The 19264-nt window shown below is 36.3% G+C and overlaps 1 protein-coding gene across 1 annotated transcript in view; it reads left to right on the top strand.

The window, feature by feature from the left end:
• The window catches only part of TSGA10 (testis specific 10), a 32081-nt gene that overhangs the window by 4844 nt on the left and 7973 nt on the right, over positions 1-19264 (top strand). Inside the window, 12 exon segments of the mRNA XM_068672132.1 lie at positions 113-260; positions 263-312; positions 764-919; positions 1610-1783; positions 1939-2016; positions 4467-4618; positions 5911-6026; positions 10997-11151; positions 12335-12390; positions 12623-12791; positions 14695-14805; positions 15369-15554. Coding sequence (XP_068528233.1) covers positions 113-260; positions 263-312; positions 764-919; positions 1610-1783; positions 1939-2016; positions 4467-4618; positions 5911-6026; positions 10997-11151; positions 12335-12390; positions 12623-12791; positions 14695-14805; positions 15369-15554 — 1551 coding nt within the window.

Genomic DNA, 19264 nt, shown 5'->3' on the forward strand with positions numbered 1-19264 from the left:
TGGATATTTAACTAGATATCTTCATTACGAAGAGTATGTTTATCCGTTTTATACTTTTTCATTACAAAAGTTCTGTTTCAGTGAATGAACTATTTTACTTTTTTAAATACAGGTTATTTTGCAAACAGAAGGTGAAATAACGCAAGGGAAGGCACCTTCCAGGCTTGGCACATTTATTAAGACATTGGAAGAGGACAGAGACTACTATAAAAGTGAACCTGAGAATTTGCTGAAGGTATTTAGAAACGTGTTTTCAAGTCCTAACGGAGCTCTACCTGTGGCAGCATGTCAAAAAAAAAATCAGCCATCCAGGTGAGCTTGGAAAACACTTTCGAACAAAAAGAATAATACAGTCTTTTTCAATATTGGTTTATCTAATGACATATTACCAGGAAGAAAAACTAATTGATTGTAAATCAATGCATATTGATGGCAAAAAATGTGAAATTAACTAATGCTTCACACAGAATATATATGTGTGGCTTTAACTGTTTACATTTTAATAATTTCTTAGCCTGATTATCAAATTAACATTTGAATATATTAAGTGGATTTCTGAAAATTCCTGTACTATTTGTAATAAACACTTGCTGTTCAAAAGAAGAATTTATAATATTAAGAAATGTGTATGAACAGTCTTGACCATCTAGTTACCTAGGTTGAAGTCTGATTACACCTTTTAAGTAAATTTGCAAAGCAGATATAAAAAAGGATATGAAAATTTGTTTCTCTACTTTAACTTTGTATCACATTATTCTTTAAGGAATTGAGTTCTGATCTGGAAGTTTTGAAAATATTGAGAGAGCGTGAAGGACTTAAGTCAACACTGAAAAAGTATGAGCGCCATGTGGCAGAAATTCAGGGTAACTTGAAAGTTTTAACAGCTGAGAGAGACAAAATTGCCAAGCTTTATGAACGGGTAACTTTGTTTATGTTATTTTGGTTAATTGAAATAACTTAAAGTGATGTACAAGAAAGATGTCAAGTATTTTTCATGATACTTCTTTCAAGAAATAAAAAAAGTTATGAAAAGTTTGAATTTTACAGTTAAATACAAGCACAAGGTTGTAAGTGCTGACCTGAGTTAAGAATGCTTTCCTGAATCAAAGCATATATGCATAAATCATTGCTTCATCTGTCATATGGTATGGTTTTCGGGTTGCTCTGCACTACCAGCCATATTTGCCTTATTATATTGACTGTAGTCATAATTTTTTCCCACATTAGAAGATTTTACAGTTTTGCGGTAAGAAACAAAAATATTTTTACCAAACACTTGAAATAGTTTGATTTGAAAATATCGATGAAAAGTCTCATGAGTGTTACTGTTCAGGATCCTTATTCTTATTTTCCATTTTGTTACTAAAATTCCATTTGCTGCCATGATGTGCTAATGTAATGTGTTGTTATTTTGGCCTACTAAAAGATAATGATTTTTTTTTTTCACTGATAATTGCTTTTTGCGAGCTTTTTAGGATGAAAATCTATTTCTTCTGTTGAGCAATTCTAACATAAATTCTTTAACCAGTCCTACTTGTGATTTATGTACATGGTAATACGCTACATTATTTATTCCATGTTTCTGCTATACTGCTGTTTTTAAAAACAGGCGCAGGAAGAGATTTCCCGGCTTCGTCAGGAATTTATCAAATGCCCCAGGACTCCTAAAAGTACTGTGACAGCTCAAGCTATGTTAAGGCATGTGGAGACAGAAAGGGATACAGCACTGTCAGATTTCCGAAGGATGACTACAGAGCGTGACAGTCTCAGGGAGCAGTTAAAGGTTTGATTTTTTTCACTCAAGCTTATTTTGATGCAAAAATTACACAGTATTGTAATTAAAGTTGCTAAAGATTTCTATTTTAATACATTAATTGCATTACATTTCTGTGGTGAGCTCTGATGTTCTATATGTGATTTCATTGTTATTTGACACAGATTTCCCAAGAGACTGCATTTAGTGAAAAGGCTCATTTGCAGCAGAGAATTGAAGAGCTAGAAACTACTATTCAAAATGTAAGGACAAGTAATTATTTATAGAATTGTAAATGTAATACAGGTGACATTTAGGGTTAATCCTGCAGGATTGACCTGACTGCCTTCTGTCAGGGAATAACAGGAGGAGAGCAGTGGATGTCATTTGCCTAGACTGTAGCAAGGCTTTTGACACTGTTACTCACAGTGTTTTTGTATCTAGGTTAGGAAACTCTGGTCTGGATGGGTGGGCAGCTAGGTGGGGAAGAATTTGATGGGTTGGTCAGGCTCAGCAGGCAGGAGTTAATGTCTCACTCAGCCTAGGGGCTTGTAACGTGGATTGTCACTTGTGTCTGTTCTGAGGTCTGTCCTGTTTAAGCTTTTCATCTCTTAAGGAAGCAACTGAACATATGCTCGTAAAGCTTGCAGATTTCCCCAGATTGGAGAAAACAGTTGATATGCTCAAGAATAGGGCTGTTGTCCACAGGGACCAATGTCTGGGAAGAATGGCCAACAAGGACCTTATGGAAAAAATACTTAGGAAAAAAAGATGAATGCTGAGCCCTGAATTTGGGATCAAGAGCCCTTGGCACCAATATGAGCTGGGGACTGATGGGTTTGGGAGCAGCTCTGCTGAGAAGACCCTGAAGATCCTGGTGCACAGTGAGCTGTGCATGAGCTGAGTGCTTGTTAAACCACATCTGGAATGCAGTTTTGCCCCCCAGTACAAGAAAGACACTGCCAAACTGGGGCAAGTTCAACAAAGGGCTCCAAAGATAGCCAGGGCTGGAGCACTTGCCCTGTGAGGGGAGGCTGGGGGCAGCTGGGCTTGCTTAGCCTGGAGCAGAAGTGGCTTCAGGGGGACCTATGAGCTAGCTGCCAGTGCTCAGCAAGAAGTCAGAGCGAGACTTCTCACAGCAGTGCATGGGGGCAGGATGTGCAACAGTAGCCATAAGTTGAAACAAGAAAGGTCCATGCTAAATACAAGGAAACACTTTTTCCCCCAGTGAGGCCAGTCAGGCAGTGAAACTGACTCCAGTCTTGAAGATTTTCAAGACTTCACCGGACAAGCCTGACCTCAGAACTACTTTAAGCAAGACTTCAGTCTAGAGACCCCTGGAGTCCATTCCAACCTCAATTGTCTGATGATGGTGTCTTACTAAGCCCCAGTGCTCCAAAAGAAAATGAAATCATACTGTTCTCTCCTATATAAATAAATGAGGTTTAAATTACTGATATGTTCAGTTGTTTGCTAATGTATGGTTGTAAAATAGAAAATGAAAGCATAAATAACATGAATAGAATTCTTGAGGGTAGAACTTGATTTTAAATAGGTAAGCATTGATTTCTGTAGTGCCTCTTTCTCCTAGATCTTGTGGTTATAAATTATAGTTCATTTTAATTTTTCCCCTTCAACATTTTAAATCCTATCAAGCTTGTAAATATAGTTCTAGGGATTATCTTATTAAACCAAATGCATCTGTAATGAATCCTCTGAGTAGTAAATTAGCTTTAATCACACACTTGACACATGATATGTAGTGAATATCAGGAACAGTCTTGTTTTAGGTATGTTGTTTTATTTCTTCAGTTTATTCAATATCCTTCGAGGATGATACTTGAACATGAAATTTATGGCACTAATACTGAGGAAGGTACAGTACGCCAGGAGCTTACTGACTTGCTCTTCAGTGGTCTGATCTTTGATTATAGTAACACAGAAATTAGCACTGAAAGAATCAGTAAATAAGGAGAGGGATGAAGTGAGAATTTTTTATCTTGAAAGAGCTGTTTCAAATAATTTTGAAAGGACAGTTCTTCGAATATTGAGAGAATATACAATATTACATTTTAATAATCAAGCACAGCTTCCTTTAAACTGGAAATTCCAAACCAGCTTTGCTAGAGTCTAAGCAATAGTTTCTGGAACAGTTCTTTCTATGTTCTAGGTACACACTTAAAGGCCTCATGGCAATCACTTCGTCATGTGGTGCTTAATGGAGGTGTTTTGCAGTGTCTTCTCTTTCCAAATATCAGCATAGCTATATAATGTGAGACCTAAACCCAGCAGTGGTGGTGGTGTATCTTCAGCAGTGATTTCTGCCTTCATACAACTATAATAACCTCTTCTGTTACCTAGTTTCGCACTGAAAACTTCAATGCTGATCAGTGCCAAACGTTTTTGCCCTAGGACATAATTACCAACCCAAAATTTACATTAATAAATCAAAATGTTCCCAGGGATCTGAAAGACAGGAAATTGATTGTACATCAAAGGTAGCGAGAATCACATTTCAGCTCTTTGTCAACTATCTTTAGTAAGCTGGGAAGCCCTGAGTAAACAAGGAACTTGGAGATTTCTCCTTCAGTAAAAGATTTGTGTTAAATACAGATTTGAATTTGAAAAAATATGAGAAAAACATTAAAATATATGTGAATCGGATTTTTTTTTCAGTTTTTCATGTTTAATTCATGTTTAATTATATTTCTAGTTAGATAGTGAACGGTTAGAACAGATGTCCAAAATGGCACTAATGAAAGAGAACATAGATTCTCTGGAAACCGAAATGAAAATATTGGCAAGAAGAGCTCTGGACTCTGAAAATGAGCTGAGCCACCAGAAAGCTGAATATGCTTCACTTAGGTAAGCAAAAGCGTAGAATTGCATTAGTTTGATGAGTAATGCTGGCCAATGTCTGTTGCTTTTCCTAACTTATTTAGCTCAAAGGGAGAAGAATCTAAGATAGTTGTTCTCGTGAGCCATCCTTCTTTTTGGAATGAAATGTTTTTCCTCATTGCTTGTTTATATGTAAAACGTTGGCTTGATGGTATTACAATATGCTGAAAACCATAATTAGTAAAAAAGCAAAATTCACTCTGACTTAGATTAAGAGCTTTCTGTTAGAAGCTGCAGTGTGATTTTTTTTTTTTGATGAATTGCATATTAATGAATCATTTTCATTTCTAGTTGTTTTTACAACAAACACTTTCAAGGTTATGAGTGTCACACATTCAGTTAGTTTCAAACACCTTTTTCTTAGTCTTGCATTCTTTTCAAGAGCAGAAATAAAACTGAAGTTTTGCGCTGAGTTTTTGGCCTGCTGCTCAACTGGAGTTCCTAACTGTGCTCAGAAACATACACTGGCACTAGACAGACTCAAGTGAAGCTGTTAGGGAAGAAAGCATAGGGCAGTGAGTGTGCGATAAAAAGGATAATTTAGTGACTGGAGGGGAAAATCAAGCACCTGTGAAGTCTTTGCAGAGAGATAAGAAGGACTAGATCACAGACTGAACTAGGCTACAGAGTGAACAGACTGCAGAAGATACTATGGCTCTTTCCTTGTATTTAATAAATTGTAATTTAGTTAGGCAACTAGTTTCCTAAACCCATGTGTCCTTAAAAGTGACTGGTATAGTTGATGCACAGCTGCTGTTTTTTTTTTGTTTTGTTTTGTTTGTTGGATTTTGATTGTTGGGAACAATGGGTGTTAGCGTGCTATATTGTGCTGGCCCACGACACCTTTCTAAGGATACTGTGGTTTCTAAAATAACGTGAACTCCTTTGACAAATCTTGTCCTGAGTTACTGCTGCTTTATAAGATGTCAGATTTATGAATATTGTAAAAACTGGTCAAGCAAAATAGGTCAAGCATTCCAATTTGTATCCTAAGTAAAGATTCTTATTTTAATCATTTTGGACAAATTTTTAGTTCCTCTTGTTGTAAAAAGTTCTTACTTTTCCTGTGATTTTTTTATAGGTGTATTCAGACTCTGATGTCCAGAGATTAAGGTTAACATTTATAAAATATCCTGAATAGTCTAAAATATACCAAAGAATCTTGGTTTTTCTTAACTTTGGCCAGATTAGTGGCATTTCAGAAAGGAAAAAAAAAGAAGTTATATAAATTCTCCTATTTAATGCTTCTGCTTTTCCAGCTTATTGAATGAAGAGACAGAACAGAGTCTTTCAGAGACTCAGAGAAGCCTTATTAAGAAAAAATATGAAATGCAACTTTCAGAAGAGAAAATTAGACTTTTGGGTGAGAAAATTGGTGAGTGGCAGATACATATTTTCTAATAAAATTCAGTAGGATAATTGTTATATTGCTACTTTTTCTTTTGTTTCTTATGGATTGCAAGAAAAATATTGAATGCAAATAAATATACTTTTGCTAGTTTTAATGTTTTGTGCAAAACATCTTTTTTCTTTCATTGTTGGAAGGTTTTTGCATTTTTAAAATGATACAAATAAAGCGCTTGCAACTAAGTTTTGATTGCTGCATGTACTGTTGGCTGAACATGGTATGTTGTTACCAATGTGCAGTATTTGAGCCTACCAGTTACATTTGTGAACCACTACGGTGGTGATTGCACCTCTCAGCATCAGTGGAAGATGACATAATCAGGAAAACATCCTTTACAGACTATATCCTATATTCTATGTTGCGCCTTTTTCATATTATGGGGGTAAAGAGGTGGGCACAGTAATTATTCCTAGTGTGCCAATGAGTATGTTATCACTTCCAGAAAAACAACTGTATCGTGTTATGTCTTTTATTATCTCCTGTAGATGCAATTGACAGGATGTATTGTTAATTGCAGTAGTGAAACTGTGAAGGGAAAATAAAACTAACCTATAGCTAATGGTATCTAATGTTAGTGTTGTCTGATACTATTAAAATTTTTCCATTACTTGAAACCTTTAAACTCCAGTCATTTGGGTTTAAGCATTTCACTCAAATAAACAGAGTGAACCTACATTTTTGAATGCTTTGGTTAAGGTGGTTAAGCCACTCCTGAGAAGGCTAGAAATAATATTTTGTCCATACTAGAATCCACATATTTCATTCAAAAAGTCCTAGACCCCGGTATAGTGAAGTACAGTCTTAATGTTTGATAGCAGTGTCAGTCTGTGTGTCATTGCATGCTTTAGATCATTCCCAGAAAATGTGTCTGAATTAAGCATATTTTAAGCCTCAGAAAAATTGCAGTTTTTGAAAGCTGAACAGAATCTTTTCAGAATCTGGCATCACTGTGTTGCAGTCTAGATTCAAAAAGATGTTTTCATTACTCTGAGGCAAGTCCAGGCAAAGAAGCCTGAAGTTAATGGAAACTGCCTTTCTTGTACTCTTGGTTATCCTGTCACCACAGGGATAACAGAGGAAGATGCTGACTAGAAGGAAAGAAACTAAACTGTAGGTGTGGAAAGAGAAGGTACTGAGCTGAGAGATTTCAATTGCAGAATCAACAAGGAATGGATACTGAGACTGCAGTTTGGATAAGACAGCATATTCCTTGTGAAACAGGGAAAAGTAAAGCTAATAAAGAGCTGAGAGACAAAAAGTTGGGTTATTATGCTGCACAAGAATTTACAACAAGGAGGATGGGTTGTCAGAGGAGACTGTTAAGTGGGAAACAGACTGGGAGCAAGGGAGTGGAGAACCAGAGTGTGGATGTGGCACCAGGGAAAGCTGGAGCTATGCGAGAAGCCAGACTGAAAAATAATAAAGGGAACTAATGAAGAAGGATTGAAGACATCAAGTGAACTGACCTAGTATCTAAGTGGTTAAAGAGACTAGGAAGAACCTTAAAATTGCCTGACTGGTTCAGAGATGACAGGTAGGACTTGCAGCTGTTGGACACGCGTAGGAAATAGCAGCCATACATACAGAAGATTTAGGACAATAAATCTGAAAGCAGGACAAAGATTGGAAGTAAAGGAGATTGAGGCAGAAAATGTGGATTTAGAAACTTAGGTTTGGTAGAAAAGGAGTTTAGGACTTAAGACTTAGGGCTGACCTGTGAAGAGAAAGGATTAGCTGCTAATCCTATCTTCCTGGAAAGGTGGAATTGGCGAGGATGGAAAGAAAATGTGTCCTCACTAGAGAACCTTTTGCCTTTTGGAGTCTGGAATGGAGCTCAGAATTCACAAACCTCGTGTTACCTTTGCTGGTTACCAAAACAATAAACTTGGCGAAGCATCTCTGCCCAGTGCTCTTCCACAGAGAAAATGGCAATACATACCCTGATGGTTTGTCGTCTATGTCATGTGACACGTGATGGGAATTCAAATCCTGCTTTTCACTTGTCACACAAATTTGGTAACGTGGTACAGAGACAATCACTAAAGGGTTGGGAATGCCATACGTAAGGTTGTCTGTACTGCTCAATTAATAAACCCTGGTGTTTTTTTAAGTTATGGTATTGTCTTTACACTATTGTGGTGTTTTTCTGTAGGAGCCTTGCTGCAACTTTTGCAGTTTTGTAGGGAGTAATCAGTGTTGTCTAGTGAAGCAAGCTTGTCTATCAGATCTCCTTAGCCGAAAATACAGTGAATAATGCAGGTAATTGCAGAAAGCACATGCTATTAAAATAATTAAATATTGTTATGCAGTGTTTTGTACTATTGCTGTCTGTACCTTAGAATTTTGGGGTGATGCACAATCAAACTTTTCAGAATTGCTCACTAACTGTACGTATGACTTATTCTCAGAGTACCTGATTTAAGACTTCAGTTAACGATGTTCATAAATTTTCACACAGCTGTGGAAGGAATCCACAGTTGTTTGTATTGAACATGTAACACTCTATACTGAAAATTCAGGTTGTAATTTGGGCATCCAAAATACTCAGCATTGTGCATTCATCTTTGGGCCTCCATTCCTTCTCTGTGAAATGGTGTTTAAAAAAAAAACAAACACTTTGCTTAGAATCACAGAGTGGTTGAGGGTTGGAAGGGTCCTCTGGGGGTCATCTGGCCAAACCCCCTGCTCAAACAGGGCCGCTTAGAGCACATTGCACAGGCCCATCTCCAGGCAGCTTTTGAAGATCTCCAAGGAGAGAGTCCACCACCTCTCTGGGCAGCCTGGGCCAGTGCTCAGTTACCTGCACAGCACAGAAGTGCTCCTGGTGCTCAGAGGGAGTCTCCTGTGTGTCAGTTTGTGCCCACCTGGGTACCACTGAAAAGAGCCTGGTGCCTGTGTGTTTGCACCCTGCTTCCAGGTATTTATGTGCATTGATGAGATCCTCCCCAAGCCTTGTCTTCTCTAGGCTGAACAGTCCCAGCTCTGTCAGCCTTTCCTCATCAGAGAGATGCTTCATAGAAAGGTTTGGGTTGGAAGGGACCTTAGACGCCACCTAATTCCACCCCCCTGCCATGGGCAGGGACACCTCCCACCAGCCCAGGTTGTCCAAAGCCCCATCCAGCCTGGCCTTGAACACCTCCAGGAATGGGGCACCCACAGCTTCTCTGGGCAGCCTGTGCCAGGGCCTCACCACCCTCACAGTAAGGAATTTCTTCCTAACACCTAATCTAAATCTGTCCTCTTTTAGATTTTAGCAACTCCTTGAGTGCCATCATCCAGACAATTCCTTACCCACTGAATGGTTCGTGCATCAAATCCACGTATCTCCCGTTTTGGGGAAAGGGTATCATGGGGGACAGTGTCAAATGCCTTGCGCAAGTCCAGGTAGTTGGTATCAGTTGCTCTTTACCTATCTACCAATGCTGTAACCCCATTGTAGAAGGCCACCAGATTTATCAGGCATGATCTGCCCTTAGTGAAGCTGTGTTGGACATTGCCAATCACCTCCTTATTTTCCATGTGCCTTAGAATTAGTTTCCAGGAAGATCTGCTCCATGATTTTTCTTGTCTGTTCCATTCCATGACCTTCTTTTGTCTTTGTGTCCTTTCATTGGACTTTCCCATAGCTCCATGTCTGTCTCTGGCCTCCAGCTAGGCTTTGTGCCACTGACCACCATGCTCTGGGCCTGGCCATTCAGCCAGTTCTCAGTTCGCCTCATGATCTTCCCATCCAGCCTATACATCATCAATTCGTCCATGAGGATTTTACGGGGGGCAGTGTCAATGGCCCTAATGAAGTGCAGGTAGACAATATCCACCTCTCTCCTCACCTACCAGGCCAGACATTTCATTGTAGAAGCTTTATCAAGTTCACCAAGCATGACTTACTCTCGATAAATTCATGCTGACTACTTCTGAAGATTTTCTTGTCCTTCATGTGCCTGGAAATGGTTTCCAGAATCAGCTGCTCCATCAGAATTTTCTTTAGAGCAAGGTTCAAACACTGTCTGAGTAGTTTTTAGGGCCATACATCCAAAATATGTTGTGGACATTTGAGTGTCTTTCACCTTGTGTATTAAAGTAGGGAGAGGATCTGGGGAAAAACTGGAACGTGAATATAGAGTATGATGTCCCCGAAAGACTGAGCCACAGATCATTTTAGTTCTGTTGTTTTATCTCCTGGAAGTAGTTTAAAAGTACCATACAATTTGCCCAGTTATGGTGACATTTAATGAGTAATTTGCAACCTGCATGCTTTTTATGAGAAGTAAAGGTCACTGTAAGCAGGATCTCTGCAGTTCTCCCCTGTGAATGCAGTGTATGTACCTCATACAATAACCGATTCTCTGACCTCTTAAAGATAAATGTAATGTGGAGCACTTTGTTAGCTGAATGAAGATAGATCTCTTCTCAAACCCGATTGTGTAATAAGTATATTAATTGTTTCCCTCATCATTATCTTTGCATTTTTAAGTGATGTTGATTTTTTTTAAGTAGTCACTTTATACACATGTACATAAAGTTCTTTTAAATCAAGGACTGTTTCACAAAAACTGTCTAATATCAGGATATCTATCTCCTTTACTTCATGTCAGTCACTCCAGGCTGCAGCATACACATGGTTTCTATCTATTGTAACTCTATTTAAGCCATTTATTTTTATAATACCCAACAAAGCTGCTTTGAATGATCCCAACATTTGCTGTTTAAAGATAGATTTATTTTTATTTTTTTTTAAGCCATGCAATTTAAGGTCTTGAAAGAAGAATGCAGTACTACAAGTATCGGTGGGATTGTGTTTCTGAAAATGTGCACGCTTTGGTATTTTCTTGAAGGGGAGCTTTTGCCATGTTCTTTCACTTCTGAAGTGTATCAAAAGAATTTTTGTCTTGAATGGGTTGAATTAATAAAAATGAGCCCTTTCTGATTGTGTTCAGATAACTTTTCAAAACAAAGTCTTCTGCAGCAAGAGAAGATCTGTGCTTTGAAAGAAACAGTTGTGCGACTTGGTAAAGAGAAGGAAACTTTGCAAGAGTGTGTGGAAGAAGAAAGAGAGAAGATTGTCACTTTTGAGGAAAACCTGACAATTAAAGTACGTTCTAACATGTAAATAGTCAGAATGGGTTATGGTATCATGAGAGATGAAATAGAGGAAGAATCTGTTGGGTCATCACACCTATCTTACTTGGTATTTACAAATAAGTACTCTGTACTGATCTAGTTCTGCTTAAGTTTCAAGGCAAAAATAAAACTTGTGTTAACTTAGCAGCCGTGAGTTTGAGCAGTGTTTTGCATAATTTATACCTATCAAGACAGGAGGCTTTAATTACTTTCCTAAAGTGGAGAAAGGTAAATAAGTCAACCAAATATTTTGTTTGTCATAAAATATAGCCTGAATTATTTCTCGGGGCTCATTGATGTTAAAGGTACAGTGCCAATTAATATTGCTTTTCTCGTCATTGATGTTGCATCTGAATGATATCCTTTATGACTTAAAGTACTAGTTTACCTAAATAAATTGCATCGTTTTGTTGCGTAGTATGATTTCAATCTGTATAACGAAGCTGTCTAGTTCACAAACGTTATCTCTCTTCTGCTTAAGTTATCTGGATAGATAACTGGATAATGGATAGATTTAGGATAAACTAAATAAGGTATTTCATAACTGTTGTGTTAACTCAAGAATTTGCACTGATTTTAACAAAATTTCGAAGAAATGATATTGCAGGGCAGACTATAGTTATCTTGCCATAAGCAACGACTACACGTTTTTAAAACTGTAAACTGTAGAATGGTGTCTGTTTTAGAGAAGAGATGTCTGTCTCTCATGTCTCTTCTGTTTCCAGTGGAAAACATTTCCTTAGCCTATTTATACTCCTTTAGATATCTGTATCCAAAGACAATGGAGCGAAGTGATTTAATTTGTCTTAGTTTTTGTTCGTTTGTTTGTTTGAATGGAAGTACAGTGGTAGAGTTCTCATTTTATCAATTAAAACCTACCAGACTGGTAGTTTATTAATTGTAGAGAAACAGTGATGACTTATCTAATAGATAGAAGACATCATTTACGTGTGGGCATGTGAGCCAAATGTTACCTTTAGAACCACAAAGGATTAAAAATTTTAATTAAAATGGTTATATTCTGCAGAAGATATTTGTCTAAACAGTACAAACTGTAATCCATTTTACATTAAATAGTTAAATTAATCAGCTGACTGGATAAATGGAAATTATAGCAGTGAGGCGTTTATATTGATTTTGTATTTCTTTTCAAGGAGAAAACCATTTCAGATTTCAAGACTCTGATTGCTGAGCTGGAGCATTCCACAAAGTAAGGATAAAATTTCAAGATCATTATTAAATTTTGATTAATGTTTAACATTAACTCAAAAAGTGAATCATAGTTATGGGCTAACGTATGCATCGGATTTTTTTACTCTATTAAATATTAAAATGTTACAGCTTTGTTTCATTACTTGCAAACTTAACCATTGGAAAAGCTATCATTTTTAATAGGTTGGGCAGTATTGTGATACCTGAAATATTTATTATTTGCTGCATAGAAAATCCGCTGAAGCGCTCTGTATCAGTGAGAAAGATATCACCAGTTTGCGTCAACAGCTACAAGACACCAACAAAGAACTTGCAGAGACTAACAAGAACAGAGAATCATTAGCTCAGGAGAATGACAGGTTACAAGAGCATCTTTCTAATATTGAGGAAGAAAATCAGGTATATTTGTATAAAGAACTCTTGATTACAAAGGAAATTTGGGTGTTTTTCTTGTAGTGCATGGAATTAGTGGGCCCTTATGAAAGGTAAAGCTGCAAATGAAATTTTTACACTTGTTTTTCAAACTGAATTTTTTCACTTACTGCTTAGGTCACTTGTATAAAGAGGACCAGCTATTCTTGTGTAATGGTTTGGCTGCTTATTTCCAGAAACAACTAATTAATGCTTTTCTTTCTGGTCTTCATGACAAACATTGTAGCAGTTATAACCACTCCTCCCACGGAAAAGTACTATAAAGGACAAAATGGGTATTTGTTATACTGTGCTTTGGCTGTCCCAGAGCACTTACAAGCTTATGTAAAAACTTATATCAAAACATTTGATTTACTAATAAGTTTAACACATGACAGTTATTAAATTTCACAATTTTATTAGTATGATTCTACTTACAGTTCTTCAAAGGGGCTTTTGGAAATATTTGATTGTAACACATTATATTACCTAATGAGTTATTTATTTGTATACAGTTACTAATGAAATTAGTTAACGTACTAAAGTGTAATCTCATGCACATACCATGTTTGTGCATCAATGTGTTTTCCAAGAAGCTAGAAATAAACCTAAGTATCTGTAGTGGGTCATCACTGTGTAATGCTCTGCTATTTCTTCTTTTTGCTAAAGCTTCTGCCTTCATTTAGGTTTTCTGATGTTTGTTTTTTCTCCTCCTCCCTTGTTCAATTGCTTAGAATATCTTCATCTTTTAATATACTATCGTACCTTCTGACTTTCTCTTCTTCTAGAAATGCTTTAGTCACCAAAGGTAGGTAGTGAGTGTCAACAGAAACATGGATTGCTGACAGTGATGACTCCAATAAATCACTGTTCAGAACCTTCTCTCAGAATCCCTTCTGTTATTGATACAGTCAGCTGGCAAAAAAAATAAAGCCACATGTTCCTTCTAGCTACCATTAAAAGCTTTGTGGTTTTCTTTGCAATGTGCCTGCATGCTTGTAGAACTTAGAAACAAACAAACAAAAATGGTAGCATCACATCATTAACTCATTTTTTTGGTCTTGCCTCTATAATATGCATTAGTTCCTCAAGGTTTTTCTGTTAATATAGGTGAAATTCAAAGTGTTTTAATTAGCATTCTCCTATCTTCATTTGGGCTTGCTGGAGAAGCTCACACAATTCCAGAGCACCTTCCTCAGCAAGGCACAGCCCTTTCACATCTGAAACATGGGTTTCTCCATAGCTTAGTGTTTGTTTGTTTGTTTGTTTTTCACACACACTGCTTCTTGCAGCTGAGTAACTTTGTAGTTACTCTTCGTAACTTTGTAAGGAAGGAAGAGCTTCTGGAACTGCCTTTTTCAGAAACCTTTCTACAATTTTTTTCATTCTTTTCTGTTTCACAAGCAGTAGTTGCCAGAACTTCTGTATGCACTCTCCTAGTACTTGTGACTTTATTTTCCTTATTAGAACATAAACACTTAGATTTTTTATTGTTGTTTTGTGTTTTTTTTTTTTTTTCAGTCTTCTGCATTTTCAAAAGTGGAATTTTAAGGGGTTATAGCATATAAAAAAGGGGGAGCTCCTTAAACGGGGTAGGCTATTTTACTGACCACCTAACTGCTGAATAAAACATCTTTTTCTAGCTAATTGCAATATTTCCCGATTTACTATTTTCTTCATATTAAGATTTTGTATTATTTTTAAGTCAAAGAAGGTAAATATTTTTGATACATGCAACATTTTGTTTCTAGAAATCCACATGGTTTAGATTTTGTATATCCTTTAAAAAGTTACTTAATAAAGCCATAGGCTCTAGATACACATTGATTTTTTTCTCAAGGTAAAAATAGTATACTTTAACTTTATAAAAGAAAATTATATTTCTTTACAGGCACTATATAAAAAAATAGCAAAGTACCAGAATGAGCTTGATGACATGAAGCTGAAAGCCCAGGATTCAAACACACACATAGTCAGGCTGAAGGGAGAACTGAAGTCTAAAGTGAGTACATGGATTAAACCTGTTAGTAAAAGTTGTTCATTTAACTAAAATTGAAATCATAAACGTGTTTCCATGGAAGAGTTTTCTTCCTAGCCAGAACTTACTTAGATTTTGTTAATATGTTTTTAATAGTTTGAACACATTTTCTTAGCTGGTTTTCCAGTATACAAGTAATGAAGTGTATTTCACTGTTTTATGTATGTGTGAATGTCTCTGTATTTATTAAATCTAAAAGTTCAGTGACTTATACAGGAATTCGTGACTCTTTTTTCTTTTACTGTATGGCATTAACAGTAATAAATAATAAATAAAATCTACAACATATTGCTATACATCATATTTTTAATATTAATTTAGCCATTTTTAACAGATGTGTCTTGAGCATCAAAATGCAATCACCTGAAACAACACACTGTTTCCTAAGAAGTGTCCCGATGTTTTTTGCTAAATGGCAAAATTCTCTATAGAAAGAGAACATCCAATGCCATGTAATATCTGTAAACCTACAAATATCTCAGTTTGTGAAACTTACTGGAAATTATAAAACGAGCTTTATGTGTTAGGAGAGAGAGAACTGCGAGCTTTTGGAGAATTACCACCAAGCACGTGAACAAGGAGAAAGCTGGGAAGCAAAATGCCGTCAAGCAGAAACAGATTGTAGCTCTGTTAGACTGACACTAATCAGTGCAGAATCTGAGAACCGCAGGCTGAAAGAGAAAATGAAGTCCCTTGAAACAGAGATAGAGCAAGTAAGTTGAAATAATTATTTCTGTAGTTCACTCTTGAAATGATCTGGCAATAGTTTTAAGCTTGCAGCTGTTTAAAATTATGTGTAATAACACATTTAACTCATATTTTAGAGATAGTTGCTACAATGAATTGTATAGAGTTTGAACTTACTTAATAACGTAATTAGACTTCCATTAGTCACACTTGGGGAAAAAATATTTAAAAATAAAAAAAGCATATTTCAAGGAAAAAAGTTATAAAACAGCTCTCACATTTGGAATCAGTTGAAGATATAAACTCCCACGGAACTCCACAGCATACCTGAAACATACCTAGTTCTTTGTCGCCTGTTACGTTCCTGTCCCTGCTTTCATTGCTTCCAGCTTTTCAACTCTCTTTCCAGTGCTTTAGGTGTCCCAAAGATCATTTTCCTACCTGAAATTGTGAAGAACATAAGGGGAAGTACACAGCATGGCTTTAAAAATACATTATGAACATATAAACTGTCTTCTGGTTTGGGGTTGCTGCAGTTTTTGCTGCAAATGATCTCTGCTTCCTAAATATCACATAGGCTACTGAGGATTGTCCATGCACATTACATATTTAAGAGGAACTGATCTGCAACTGTTCATGAAGAGGGATGAGAGAACACAACATCAGCAAACCAGCACAGGACATCTGTGTGTCAGATTTTTTTTATTTTTTTTTTTAATATAACAAATCTGGTTGGTGGTCCTAGTTTATGCACTCAAACAGGTAGAGATTTTATCCTTCTTCCTCCTTCCCACATGGCTTATATTAATTAGTGGAATAAACAGACCTCTTCATGAAAACTCTGTCAACAAATGGAGTCAGAATTCCAGATGGATATCATGTTCAGGTTTGTAAGGCGTGTATCTTAAATAACTAATTTTTATTAAGAAAACTTAATGTGCTTAGTAGTGCCCTTGTGCTTTTTTTTTAGGCAAGACAGAGCTAGAATTAATGTGATGTACTCCCCCTACAATCATCTCTTTTCATCTCAGTCGTAAGAAATCTTTCAAGGAAGTCAGTGCTTTACATCTCCCCTTACTTTTGTCAACCTTCCACACTCTTTCTGCCACCCACTGAAAATTAAATGGTTAAAAGTGGCTGGAAATACAAGTCAGGTACGACTGGGCAAAGTACAGGCATTTTTCAAACAGGAAAAAATTTGGTTATGTTGATTTAAAATACATAAAATTCTAAATGTCTCTAGTCAGAACTGCTGCTGCTGGTTTGTGGACTACTTTTTAGTGTGGCTTCTGTCATCTCTTCATTATGCCTGAGTTTACAAGTGACAGCAGTATAAATGTGACTGACAGTATTTCAGCATTCGCCGATCTTCTGCATGCAAGAATACATTTTATTGTAAAAATAAGAAGGTCTAATCTGAAATCAAATGGAGCCCATGACAGAATTTTGAACCTTATTAGCTCTGTAGAAAGAGTAGAATCCTAGGAAGAGAATTTAAAATGTTAGGAGCTGGTTTTACTGTCAGAAGTGAGAATATTTTTTCTAGTTATTTTATATAAAGGTTTTTAAATAAATAACTTTAAAGTTTATTCCAGAATAAACTATCGATGCCTCTTAAAAATTCACCACCGCTGTGTAGAAATGTTTTTGTAGGATTTTGGAAGCGGTTTTATAATTTCTTTGCAGTACAGTTTTGATTATCTGATATTGCTTTATTGTAGCATTTAGCAACAGAAGAAGCATACCAGTCTCAGATTTCTACTTTACACAAGTCTCTTGTGAAAATGGAAGGAGAGCTGAAAATCATCCATCAGGAGAGAGTCTCTATACTTGCAAACCTCACATCTACACAAGAACTTTGCGCTAAGTTAGATGCAGGCAAAGAACTATTAAATCAACAGTTAACTTCCACAGCAGAGAAGGCAGAAAGGGTATGTGAAATATATTAGAAAAATAATTTGATGTTATTGTTGTACTTAAGGAATGTCAAGCTACTTAGAGATCCAGAATGATCAAAGAAATCCCTATTCATCATTATTGTCTCTTTTTTAATGTTTAATTTGGCATACCTCTGAAACTTATTCCTCAGAGGGTGGATGCTGTGTGCTATCTGAAAAGCTCACTCTTTGCAGGATTTTACTTTGAATACTGAGAAGTCAGGCTTTAAAATTACTGATTGTTTGCTCAACAGAGGTCTTGGATTTTACATCCAATCACTTAGTAAGCAGAATATCTGGAGTAGTTTATTAGCAAAGAAACTTGACATGGGCATTAAAGTGCTTGGCTGTTTTGGGAAGTTACAATCTCTCTTTAATAATTTCTCCTTAATTTTTTCCACAAAAATCTGTTTCTGTTGCCCTTGATTTTTACAAAAAAGAAATACAAAATTAATATTTGATACACAAAATAAAAAAAATCAGCTTAGATAAGCTCAGAAAAATTGTTCATACATACTCAGAATATTTAGATATTTTCTGCATAGTTCTATTGCTGTTCTGTCTGTTCCCTGCTCCAGCTGAGATAATTTCATGTTCCTTGGGTTTCCAGCATTCTCTTTTAACCTTTATGCCATTTCTATGTAAAGGTGTTTTTTGACATTTGGTTATTTGTTCCAGCCAAATGTGTTGTAAGGCGTCTTTTGTATAGTTCTGGAATACACTATGGTGCATTTGATAGGGAAGGTTTCCAGCATATGACACTTGTCTGAACCTTTTGTGAGATTTAATACAATTAAGTCTTCCAGTATCCTTCTGGAAAATTGTCAGAGAAGGGGCTTGCTGGGGTTGTGTGGAAAGGAGCAGAAGTTTCAGGAGAGAAAAATGCAGAAATGCAACTGGAGAGTTTTGTGAAAATTCTGAACCTGGGAAATTTTCACTATTTTCTTCATACCTTTCAAACAGTAGTCTTTCATCAGCTGTGTATAACCCTCAGATAGGGCTCGTATTTTACGTGGTAGTCCATTGGAGAAAGCTACATTACTAGATTGCAGCACATGTATATTCAGAAGTCAAAACTAAACCTGATGCTGAATAATGTTTTTTTTTGTTTGTTTGTTTGTTTGTTTGTTTGTTTTTCCCAGTGGTTTTAAAACCATTTATTTTCTTATAACTTTTTTTTCTTGTAACTTACTTTCTTATAACTTTTCTTAAAACTGAAGCGGTTTATAGGCAAGGGAACCAGATTTTGATTGAAAGCTAGTGGAAAATTGGATCTTCAGAATAAGGAAAACTTTCACTTTAATTTGTTAAAACCATATAGTTTGGATTTTGCTTAGTGAAATGAAAAATGCTTTTTCTTCTGTTGGTCTGTTACTTGAGTTTTCTCAGTCTTGTCCTGATTTGAACACAAAAATGATTATCCTCTGAAAATTCTGAGGAAAGTGTTGGAGAGTTGGGCTGTTTGTTGAGGTGTCTCAGCTCATAGATTTTCCACAACCATTGGGTGAACATTATTGAGTATAATGTAAAATAGGGTGGAAGAAAATAGAGACAAAAGTGTTTACAATATCCAAAGTGGACTCAGATATATTAAAATGAATGGATAAGGGGAAAAAATAGCATCTATTTTACTTACTAACATTAAACCAGGCAATTTTCTGCATCTTTATCTGAATTGATACAGAATTTCCTGATACACCTTCTCTGGGATTTTTTTTTTTTTTTGTGTTTGTTGCCTTTCCAGTGAAACATAGTAGGTTTTATGGTATTCTTCTTTTGTAGGTTCCCCTGGGGATAAA

This window comes from Anas acuta, chromosome 1 (genome assembly GCF_963932015.1).
Source record: "Anas acuta chromosome 1, bAnaAcu1.1, whole genome shotgun sequence".
Classification (NCBI taxonomy): Eukaryota; Metazoa; Chordata; class Aves; order Anseriformes; family Anatidae; genus Anas; species Anas acuta.